Source organism: Drosophila suzukii, chromosome X (assembly GCF_043229965.1).
Source record: "Drosophila suzukii chromosome X, CBGP_Dsuzu_IsoJpt1.0, whole genome shotgun sequence".
NCBI classification, from domain to species: Eukaryota; Metazoa; Arthropoda; class Insecta; order Diptera; family Drosophilidae; genus Drosophila; species Drosophila suzukii.
The window spans coordinates 7506508-7518599 of NC_092084.1; the positions used below are offsets into that span (position 1 = coordinate 7506508).

The window sequence follows — 12092 nt, forward strand, 5'->3', positions numbered from 1 at the left end:
GTAATACACTTACGTTGCGCCCGAAAGCATGCTATACTTTTTCCTTTTTAATAATCCTCTTCGCCACATTGCGTATACGTCAAGTCGGCTTAAAGCAAGTGATTGTGTGCTTTTAGGCGTACCATGCTAAATAGTATTACGTATACGCTCATGACATTGGTGTACGTTAAGTATAGGCAAAGTGACTTATAATTAAGTAACAAATAAAAGAATGTTATTGTTATATTGGTTTCAAAACCATTAATGATTACACATTGAAATGATGATAGTAAAATTATATTTGGCACCAGAAAACTTTACCACCCATAGGCTTTAGTGGGTTAACTAAATACAATGCCTAATAAAAGGCTTGTGTTTATACCTCGACGGCCGCATATCCGCCAGCTGTGCCTGTCCAGCGAGCAGTCGGGAAATCCGAGAGCCACCCCGGACTATAATTAGCTGTCCCTCTGAGAAAAGCGAGAAAACTCGCGCGATCAGAGAGTTTCCGCAGTGCCGGCGATCAGTAGCGTTTCGATTATCGGCGGGATCGAGGGAGAGAGTTGCTTTTACAACGGTCGATATGTCCAACGGTACACCTGTTAACCCGGAGGAAGGGTCGAAGTCCTCCTCCAATCAAATGGCCATCAGTGCCTCCACGCAGGAGCTGGCCGAGCTGATAGACCTTCACCTGGGCGAGCTGCGACCCAAGGAGCCCTCCTGGCGGGTGGCCGACTCACCGATTTCCGGACGGGGCATCTTCGCCACCCGGGAAATAGCTCCCGGCGAGGAGCTCTTCCGGGAGCGCACGTTGCTGGTGGGTCCCACGGCGCATCGGTCCACGAATCTGCGCACCTGCACCATTTGCTACCGCTTGATTCCCGGCTCCTCGGACTCCGAGGCCCTCTGCCCGGCGGGATGTGGCCTGCCGGCTTGCTCCGAGTGCCGGGACTCCTCGCGTCATGCGCTGGAGTGCAAGCTCTTCCGGAAATGGAAGCCACTGGAGAGCCAGCGCATCGAGCCACGCGCCTTGCGAATCCTCAGTGTGGTGCGTTGTTTCTTCCTGGACGAGGCTGGCCGGAAGCTGCTGTACGCCATGCAGGCCAACATGGACCGGTACTACATGCAGGAGGTCCAGCGGGCCGCCGACTGCTTCGAGCACTTCCCGCGGGAGCAGGACATGCTGGACTTCTTCTACCGCACCATCTGCGCCTTCAACACCAACGCCTTCGAGAGCCGGAGCAGCGTGGAGGGCCACGAGGTCCTGGTGCGGGCTCTGTTTCCCCTGGCCGGACTCCTCAACCATCAGTGCACCCCGAATGCGGCACACCACTTCGAGAACGGGGAAACCATCGTGGTCTGCGCCACCGAACGGATCCCGGCCGGCGGCGAGATCACCATGACCTACGCCAAGCTGCTCTGGTCCACGCTGGCCAGGAAGATATTCCTCGGGATGACCAAGCACTTCATGTGCAGGTGCGTCCGCTGCCAGGATCCCACGGTGAGTTGGCTGATTGGCTGATGGCCTGACTTGGATGGGGCACTGCATCCCAAATGGGCATTGGGCTAATGGGAGCGCGAGTGTCGCAATCGCTGAAAAGTGCCACCAAAATAGCTTTATCGGTTGGGCTGTAAAAAATGCCATCGCAGGGGCATACGCATTGGGGGTTTTTGGCGCAGTAAATGGAGGTTCCTATTTTTCTTTAATTGCTTACCATAACAAATGTAGCAACATCTTTCCATTCAAAACCAATCCAATTTATGGGTGTTTATCTATTTTCCGTAAAAGCTGTATTATCTAAAAAAACAGGTACTAACTAATTATAGATTAATTCAAAAGTTATAAGATTTAATATCTGAAAATATCATTATTTGAGTGCCACTGAGTGTTAAACTAAATTCCTCGGGAGCTTAAGTATTTACTGCTAAAAATATACCCCCTTATAAGACTCCCATGAAATTAGGCCAGGGCACAGCAAGTGTGAGCGCGAGAGATATGCGACGAGAAATAAAACAACGCGCCTATATGAATGATTTGGAAAGGCCAGCTGGCCGAGTGCCTCAACAAATCAAGATGCTTAACTAGATGATTAGATGATCCCCAAAAAATGACCGGTCACGTAGTGAGTACCCTATTTATTCTCAAGAAAAGCTCACAGACGAGTAATCGGGATATCTTATTTCTGGGAGAGACACATGTAAATAAATGCATGACACCACATAAAAATACCTATGAAGTTTTCCATCTTTTCTGAAACTGCGAATGCCCACTGCACTGCGGGTGAAATAACCATCTCAACAATCTGCCCATAATACAGTAACCGTAATCTTTACTGTCTGTCTGATACGTTTCGGGCAGTCTGCCAATATTCTCATAGCGGAGGCGCCACAACTAGTTCAAGTACCCACACACAACACCACATTCCATTACTCATTTATTCGAATTCGGGCACAGTCAAAGATCGCATATCCCGTCAAAACAACCTCCTTCCACATTCCTCCTTTTTTTCAACACCCCTTTGACCCAGTCGCACGTCAATCCACCAAAACGTTTGTTTTCCCTTTTATTTTGCTTTCCCTCGCTTTGTGTGCCTTTAAATTTAAAATTTGCGCACAAATTCTTTAGAACTAAAACGGAAAGCCCAGAAAACGGCCCGACAATGGGGAATCATTTCAAATTTTTCGAGTATTTCGGGTGGCATACCCTTTCTGCTTTCAGGGAGTTGCACTTTTCATCGAGCTCTGCCTAAGGTTCAATTACAGGTTTGGTTTTAGTTGTGGGTCCATGTTAAAAAACGTTAAAAAAAGCCCACCAACAAATCGGTGTTTTCCCCAAAGGCACGGGAAAAATTATCAAAATATTGAATGTCACACCTCATTTGCCCGTCAAACAAATTGTAAAATTGCAAGATTTCTTAATTTTAGACACCAGGCGAACATAAACGTTCAGCAGGTGTGAAAGTGATCAGCTGATTAGTCAAATCTAAGCATATTTAGAGATGCCCTAGTGACTGCTTCCTTTTGTCACGGCCAAAGCAAATACATAGGACTAAACAGTTATTTCTTGCATATCGTGACAAGCTCGCGACAAAATCGTGACAAGCTCGTGAAACGGCCATGGCTGCTCATCTCTTGTCTGCTCTTGGTTCTCAAGTAACGGTTGTTATTTAAGGAGAACGATTTCTATTGGTTGGTGGAGGGAGGGGAAATATGGTAATGGCAGCCATTTTGAAAAATATAAGTTGACCTAAAGTTACCAGCTGTCACTTGCTAAGTTTTCTGTTTGCCTGGTGTCTGGGACGACAAATTGTCTTCTGGCAGATGAAATTTGGTAGGTTTCTTAATTTCAAGCACCAGGCGAACATAAACAATAAGCAGGTGTAAAAACGATCAGCTGATTAGTTTAATCTGACCTTCGTCAGAGATGCCCTCGTGACTGTTTCCCTTTGTCACGGCCTAAGCAAATACATGGGACTTAACAGTTGTTTCTTGCATATCGTGCCAAACTCGTGACAAACTAATGACACAGCTATGGTTGCTCATCTCTTGCCTGCTCTTGGTTCTCAAGTAACGGTTGTTTTTTAAGGAGAACGATTTCTATTGGTCGGTAGGGGGAGGGGAAATATGGTAGGGGCGGCCATTTTGAAAAATATAAGTTGACTTAAAGTTACCAGCTATCACTTGCTAAGTTTTCTGTTTGCCTGGTGTCTGAGACGAAACATCTATCACTTTAACGAGCTCTCTTTGCTCTAAATTGTCTTCTGGCAGATGAAACTTGGTAGGTTTCTTAATTTCAAACACCAGGCGAACATAAACGTTTAGCAGGTGGAGCATCGATCAGCTGATTAGTTTAATCTGACCTTCATTAGAGATGCCCTCGTGACTGTTCCCCTTTGTCACGGCCTAAGCAAGTACATAGGACTTAACAGTTACTTCTTGCATATCGTGACAAGCTCGCGACAAACTCGTGACAAGATCATGACACGGCCACGGTTGCTCATCTCTAGTCTGTTCTTGGCTCTCAACTAACGGTTGTTTCCAATGGAGATAGATTCCTTTTGGTCAAATTGGGGAGGGGAAGTATGGAAAGGTCCGCCATTTTGAAAATTAACAGTTATTTAAGTTAAGTTTTAGCAACCAGCTGCCACTTGCTCATTTTTCTGTTTGCCTGGTGTCTGAGAGCCATAAACCCAGCATTTTGATAGAAAAAATGTTGCGAGGCACCAGGCGAACAGGAAAACACGTAGGGGGCCAACGATCAATTTTCAAGGCCTTGTAAATTCCGTCTGCGCCCAGATTTAGGGAAAGAAAAATAAGTAATCTCTGCAATTAATTTCAGAGGATATTGGAAAATGTTGTAAAAATATGCAAAATATATTTGTTTAGCCTTCTTTTGGACTCGCCTAAGCCAGTTTTCAATATACGACATTTATCGATTCAAGCGATTTCAGTCTCCTTAGCTATATCACACATTTAAATAGGGGGACAACCGCACAAAAACGTGTTATACATAAACAAAAAATTACAAATTATAAAAAAACAAAATAAAATATAAATAAAATATAAAACTAAAGTAGGCAAAGCCGCAAATTATCCCTTAATCAATTGACATTCGAATGCTTACCTCAAAGTGCTTACTAAAGGGTATTTCCCCTGCGATCTATTATTAATACCATTCAACATTTCAATTTGTTTTTTACGCTTTTTGATATTGGCATTCAAGAGTGTTCATTCCTTTCGTTTTGCCTTCCGTTCGATTGGACCAATAGGACGGGCGTAAAGAGCGAAAATAGATTTGGAATGTAGGCAAACTATATAGTGGCTTGATGGCGCGTGGAAGGGAAACTAGAAAACGAGAGTCGTAAAAGTTTCCCACTGATTTACGTATGTCCGCAGCGGAAAGGGCGTGGCCCGAGGAGCCCACTCCGCTCCAGGACATGTGACAATGCGTGACAGTCGCGGTGGAAAGTGAACAGGTGGGGCAGCTGGGAGTGGAGCCACACTGGAGCCCCACTCCTGGCCCCCATCTCCTATCCCCGTTCCCATTCCCACCTGGTCACGTGTCATGGCGCTCACCTCGTTTGCTGCGCTCCATTTGTCCCTGAAACACGCAACTCCTTGGCCAGCGATGTCTTAATTTATGTCCCGGCCACACGCACCGCCGTTTACAGTGGAAACCGTGGAAAGTGGGCTACACTGCCCCCAAAATATGCCAAGTCCGGAGTATTACATCTTGCAAAAATATTTAAGTGAAATCTTTCTTATCTACTCCACACGCTGTTATGATTATCATAACCATTATCATTACAATACCATATCATTCTAATTATTCACCATCTTAAATGTTCCTAAAATTCTGTACTTATGTTTAAGTAAATCTTGATGCGACTTGTAGATTATTAAAGATAGGATCATAGAAGTTATGGAACAGATAGTACTTAAAGTATTTAAACATTACTCTCCAGGAGATTCCTATAGGTTCAGGTTTCAATTCCTAAGCTTCTCCAAGCGTCTTTTTAGTGTATGCAAACATTTTTGGCCAGTGTAGCAGCGTGGGAGACACAAACAGTGGTATCAGAGGCGCTGCATCTCCGCAAATAATTTTTCCAGCTGCTCAGATTGCCGTGCAGGGTGGCGCCGGCAGGAATCGGATGGGGATGGGTTGTGGGTGATGGTTGATGGGTGGTGGGTGGTGGGTGATGGGTGGTGCTCCTATGGCTTCACTTCACTTTATGGCATCCATAACCAACCGCAAGTAATCGGAGGAGGGTGGAAGAGGTGGCAGCCACACCGAGGTGTTTGGCGAACAAATTGACAGCGGGAAATGTTCTTTGATGGCTGCATCAATGCCTTTTCTTTTCACCGCTCCTGCCCACCCCCTTTATCCACCCCCTTTGGCGAATCCAATTGAATGCAACAACAGCGGCCACAACAACAATAATAACAACAACAACAGCTCAAGCACAAATTGAATAAGAGTCAAAAGCAAAATCCGCTTTGCGTCGTCCCAGCCAAATGTCTCTATTTCCCAGTGGCGCACCAAGTAGCTCCAAGTTCCCGGTTTCAAAATCGTTTCGAAAATTCTCGCTTTCCGACCAAAAAGAAATCTGAATTTTGGCTGAAGCAATGCAAAATATGGTCAGAATATGGAAATTCACACCTTGTTTGATTAGTAATAAAATTTAAGAAGGCTAAAAATGGTCCAAGCGTTATAATTTCGAAATTATATAGAATGTGACTCCTATACATTTTCCTTAGGTCTTTAGCTATCCATAACAGTGCATATTTTGTGTTTGGGATCATTTTCAATCATGTTAAAGCAAAAAATAACCTTAAAACTTTCGATTTTTCATCAAAAACATGATTTTGCACTAAAAAAGATTAGTATTTTAGTCGAAACAATAAAATTAACGGTGGATCTTTTTAGCCAATTAAGAGCACAAATGTTTTTTGAAAATATATATTTTATGTTATCATATAGCTCTAGTTCCCAGTTTTTATGATTTTCGTGTTACCAAAAGATATGAGAGAGAAATATAGTTTTTGAATCCGTAAGTGGGAACAGGGCGGCGAGTGTGTGTTTTCAGTGTGCGTGTGCCTTGGAAAAAATCATATTTGACTGTTGTCGCTGTCGTTGTTGTCCCCTCGCCCTCCCCCCCCCCCATTACCCTCCTCTTTCCCCCTTCCCCCTTTCCCCCTCCCCCTGGTGGATGCCTCTAATTTGTGTTTTTTTAGTTGTGTCTAATGCTCTCCGAGGGCGTCGGCGTGTCCACGTCATAAGCGTCGCTGCTCTGGCGGCTTGCTTCCACTGTCAGCAGTCAGTTGTTGCTGTTGTGCTGGGTGTTGCTGTTGTGCTTGGTGTTGCTGCTGCTGCTGTTGCTGTTGCTGCTGTTGCTGCTGTTGCTGCTGCTGCTGTTGCTGCTGCTCATGTTGCTGCTGTCGTCGCTGTCGCCATATCGCTGCTATTCCCGCATAGACCGCTCAGCTGCGCGGAGACATCTTCACTCGCTGAATTGCCGCGCGTCGCGTTGGTTCGCCGCAGTTCCGTCCGTCCTCCGTCCTACGTCGCGATGTTGTCCACTCTGCCCCAGTCCCCTCGAGCAGGGGGAGGCGGAGCAGGGGGAGGAGACACCACCCTGGCCGCCCTCGGCGCCCACATGGCCCCCTGCCGCGACACCACCCCCGAGCAGCTGGCCCAGCTGATAGACGCCCACCTGGGGGATCTGCGCCAGGAGCAGCCCAACTGGACCATCAGCTCCTCGAAGGTGGCCGGCCGCGGAGTGTTTGCCACCAGGGACATAGCCGCCGGCGAGCTCATCTTCCAGGAGCGGGCCCTGGTCACGGGACCAACGGCCAGGAAGGGCCAACTGAGCAGCTGCATCTGCTGCCACCAGACCTTGCCGCAGACAGGATTCCTTTGCCGGCATCGATGCACCCTGCCCGTTTGTGAATCCTGCTCGGACTCCGAGGTGCACCAAGCGGAGTGCGAGCACTTTCGCCGCTGGCAGCCCAAGGATGCGGATGCGGCGGAGGAGCAGGTGAATCCACTGTCCCTGCGGATCCTCACTGCCGTGAGAGTCTTCCACCTGGGCAAGGAGCAGCGTCATCTGGTGGACGCCATGCAGGCGAATGCGGAGCGGGCCTACAGGCGGGAGATCATCAAGGCGGCCCAGTGCTTCCGCAACTTTCCCACCACGGATCGCAGTTTCATGGACCAGCTGTTCCGGATCGTGGGTGTCCTCAATACGAACGCCTTCGAGGCGCCCTGCCGCTCCGGCGGCCACGAGACGCTGCTGAGGGGTCTGTTCCCGCTGACGGCGATCATGAACCACGAGTGCACCCCGAACGCCAGCCACTACTTCGAGGACGGGCGACTGGCGGTGGTGCGGGCTGCCCGGGACATTCCCAAGGGCGGCGAGATCACCACCACCTACACCAAGATCCTCTGGGGCAACCTCACGAGGAACATCTTCCTTAAGATGACCAAGCACTTTGCCTGCGACTGCGCCCGCTGCCACGACAATACAGTGAGTAGGGACTTGTATTCCTATGGGGATTCTAATGGAATGCTTTCTTCGGAATGCTTCCTTTGGAATGCTTTCTCGCTTTTGCCAAGCCTTGAGCTACTTTTATAGGAGAGATCCTTTCAACCTTTATCATACTACCATGCGATATCAAAACCTTATAATTATATCAACGCCCCTTCACCAACACTTGTCTTGTGCCAGATATCCAGAGCTCACTTGATATTTATTAATATCTTTACTTTGACCTCAATTATTGCAGTAATTTATAACTTTCCCTAGATTAAAGCTGTTTGCCGATGTTTGCAGCAAGAGCTTTGGTGGGATCTGCATTTTAAATTCTAATTTTACTGCAGTAAACATTAGTAAGAGCTTTTAATGGATAAAATTATACATTTTGGCTGAACACTTAATAATACAAGTAAATTCCCAGGTAGTACATTTTAGGAAAAGTTTTATTGAAGTCTTTATAGCAAAGTTTAACCTCAAATATACATGTTTTTTTAAATTTTTATTTTAAAGATTCTTCTCTACTTTTGTAGTTTAAAGTGTGTGTTCCATTCCAAGATTATTCAAGGTCTATTATTATGAACCCATTTAATACGAAATCAGGAAAACTTTTTACTCTTAGTAATGTCCAAGCCAAAAAAAAAGAAAAGCAATCTGTCGGCCTCAAAACAAAAAGCAATTATTGAAATTTGAAAAACATTTCACTTGAATTTCGAGGAAATTTTCTTGGCCCACGTCGATGTCAACGAGGTTCGCTCAGACCACGGGTGTGTAGGGTTGTGGGGGAATGCGAATGGGAATGGGTGTATATGCACGATCCACATATCCGGCCACATCTATTTATGTGGCCGCTCTTCTGCCGCTCTGGGATGAGTTGAATAATGGCCTCTGGCGTTGGCAGTGGCCGCTGGCCAGGCCACCTGACACAAATGCGTTCCCTAATTAAATTAGTTCTATGATTCGCATCTGCCGGGGCCCAGGGGCGCACACAGGCTGCCCTGGAGGGGGCACTAAGTGGCTCAAAGAGGGGGCGCCATATGGCTCACTCTTTTGGTCCTTAAAACGTTTATTAGGGCTCTCTGATGGATTTTGTAATATAATTACTTGTACTATGAAAAACGTATGAGGTACACATGTGCAAGGTGAATGGAAAACATAAACAATATGTTTTGCGTAAGTGCACTTCCTTTCAACTCAGATTTCTGTGGATTCTTAAAAATAATAAATAGTACTTTATATATTTCCTTTATACTTTTGTTTTTTCTCCACTATTGTATCATAAATACTTGGCTTCATATATATTCCATGGATCATTTTAACTTTTAAGATCTCTCAGATCAGCAGTACGTTGATCCGTTTTTATTGTGGGGCAACCAAAGTTCTCCGGCTACTAACACACACACACACCCCCGAATTTCCATGAGCATGACACACCAAATGCAAATTTCGCTTTCGATTCCGATTCAAAGGGGAATGAACTGAACGCCGTGAATGGACAGAGGCGGACATTGATCTTTGAGACGCTCCTCCACCCTCGCCACATACACTTCTCCAAAATTCAACCCACTAACTCACTAATCCACCGATCCACTGACCATTATCTTGTTGCAGGAGAACGGAACCTACTTGTCGGCACTCTTTTGCCGGGAGCAGGGCTGCCGTGGCCTGGTGATTCCCGTCCAGACCAAGACACTGCAACCGGACTGGCGGTGCATCACCTGCGAGAACGTGTTCCCCCACTCGAAGATGGCCAAGTACCAGGACTTCGCCCTGAACACCATCAACAACAGGATCAACTCGTGCAGTGTCCGGGACATGATCCACTTCATCAACGAGCTGTGTCCGCGCTTCTGTCCCCCCTCGAACTACGTGCTCATCGAGGCCAAGCTGAACGTTATCTGGCGGATGACGCGGTTCGACCGGGAGGAGTACACCCCCGAGGAGATGGGCCACATGGATCGGTATCGGGAGGAGGTCCTGGCCATACTCCACAAGTTGGGCGCCGGCGAGTGCACCCTGAAGAAGCTGATCACCGGGGAGATTCAGTGATCCAGTGGGCTCCCGAACTTGTGAATAATGTTTTTTTTTTCATTCATGTGTGCGTGAGCGAGTGTTTTTGTGAATGAATGGGTATCTTTTGGGCTCGCCCTTTGTTGCTATTTTATTTGTAGTCACTTAAGGAAACCAATAAACACCGGACTATGTCTCTTTATCAAATTGATATTTGTTTTATTAAACCCCTTTTGGGAACACCTCTGTCCCCTTAGGCAATAAATATGAAGAGCCAACCAGCCACAAAGATCGCCGGCCTGCGATTGACCAACAAGATGAAAATTGCCACGATACAAATTCTGAAGAGTGTCATTATTCTGGGCTCTCGTTCTTTTTTATTTTGACATTATTTTGGCAGCCATTATTTTATCAACAATCGCCTGTCATTAACATTATCTAGATACCAAACGATGAACATATGCGAATCGAGGGAGAAAAATATATTTATGAAATCTCTAACGAGTATATAGTCAACTGGCATTTAAGCCTTGAAATGTTAATTTTAAGCCAATTTTCGCATAACAAAAAAACCTGCAAATACATTTCAAACTTTATTGTACCTTCAGATAAATGCATTACCGATTAACAATCAAATTTAAATATCAATTATATGTAATCATAAATCTAAAGTCCCTCATTTGGCCGTCAATCAAATTGTCAAAATACCAGATTTCTTAATTTCAGGCACCAGGCGAACATAAACAATTAGCAGGTGTAAAAACGATCAGCTGATTAGTTTAATCTGACCTTCATCGGAGATGCCCTCGTGACTGTTTCCCTTTGTCACGGCCTAAGCAAATACATGGGACTTAACAGTTATTTATTACGTATCGTGCCAAACTCGTGACAAAATCGTGACAAACTAATGACACAGCTATGGCTGCTCATCTCTTGCCTGCTCTTGGTTCTCAAGTAACGGTTGTTCTTTGAGGAGAACGATTTCTATTGGTTGGTGGAGGGAGGGGAAATATGGTGAGGGCAGCCATTTTGAAAAATAAAAGTTGACATATAGTTACCAGCTGTCACTTGCTAAGTTTTCTGTTTGCCTGGTGTCTGGGACGACAAATTGTCTTCTGGCAGATGAAATTTGGTAGGTTTCTTAATTTCAAGCACCAGGCGCACATAAACGATTAGCAGGTGTGAAAACGATCAGCTGATTATTTTAATCTGACCTTCATTAGAGATGCCCTCGTGACTGTTCCCCTTTTTCACTGCCTAAGCAAGTACATAGGACTTAAAAGTGATTTCGTGCATATCGTGCCAAACTCGTGACAAACTAATGACACAGCTATGGCTGCTCATCTCTTGCCTGCTCTTGGTTCTCAAGTAACGGTTTGTCTTTAAGGAGAACGATTTCTATTGGTTGGTGGAGGGAGGGGAAATATGGTGAGGGCAGCCATTTTGAAAAATATAAGTTGACATATTGTCCAGCTGTCACTTGCTAAGTTTTCTGTTTGCCTGGTGTCTCAAACCTATGATATCCGCACTTTGACTGAAAAAATTTTAAGAGGCCGTAGGCCACACATATTAACTTGAATTTTTGAAAAAGGTATAACGATGCAAAATATATTTGTTTGTACACATTAATAGGACTGCAGTAGTTCTTGGATCTTATTCTATTTTATTTTTACATTATTTTGGCAGGCAATACATAATCGTACAACCTCATGTGACTACAGGATAGTCGTCTTTCCAAATAAATTAATTGCGCAATAGAAATAGAATTATATTGTTGCATACTTTTACAAACTTAAGAAGCCATGTAAAAGTGATTTGAAAAACACAGTGATTTGTGAGGCACTCCCGTACATACCAAACGATAAACCTCCGCAAAATGAGGGTGAAAAAATACATTTATTAATTATTATTTAAAACTCTTTGCCAAAAATAGTTGATAAAATAAAATATTTTATATATTCTTAAAATGTCGTTTAAGATTTCCTCTTATTTCCAAAGTCTACAACAAATTTCTTCTCTTAACTTACCTCTAAGACCCATGCAAAATCTCATTTGAATGTCCCCATGTGG

The 12092-nt window shown here is 45.1% G+C and overlaps 1 protein-coding gene across 2 annotated transcripts; it reads left to right on the top strand.

Moving 5' to 3' along the window:
• The first annotated feature begins 505 nt into the window (after positions 1-505).
• On the top strand, positions 506-10229 carry SmydA-8 (SET and MYND domain containing, arthropod-specific, member 8). 2 transcript variants are annotated; one of them, XM_036820851.3, is made up of 2 exons: positions 506-1480; positions 9624-10229. In XM_036820851.3, the coding sequence occupies exons 1-2, from the start codon at positions 563-565 to the stop codon at positions 10059-10061; spliced, it is 1356 nt and encodes a 451-aa protein (XP_036676746.2). In that variant the 5' UTR covers positions 506-562; the 3' UTR covers positions 10062-10229. The 2 variants fall into 2 exon arrangements, with proteins under 2 accessions (XP_036676746.2, XP_065724001.2); XM_065867929.2 differs by lacking the exon at positions 506-1480 and adding an exon at positions 6675-8006.
• Positions 10230-12092: the final 1863 nt, after the last annotated feature.

Coding starts and splice junctions, on each gene's coding strand:
- SmydA-8 (XM_065867929.2), top strand. CDS start 6,690: ATGCCTCTAATTTGTGTTTTTTTAGTTGTGTCTAATGCTCTCCGAGGG. Junction 8,007..9,623: donor CCCGCTGCCACGACAATACA/GTGAGTAGGGAC, acceptor ATCTTGTTGCAG/GAGAACGGAACCTACTTGTC.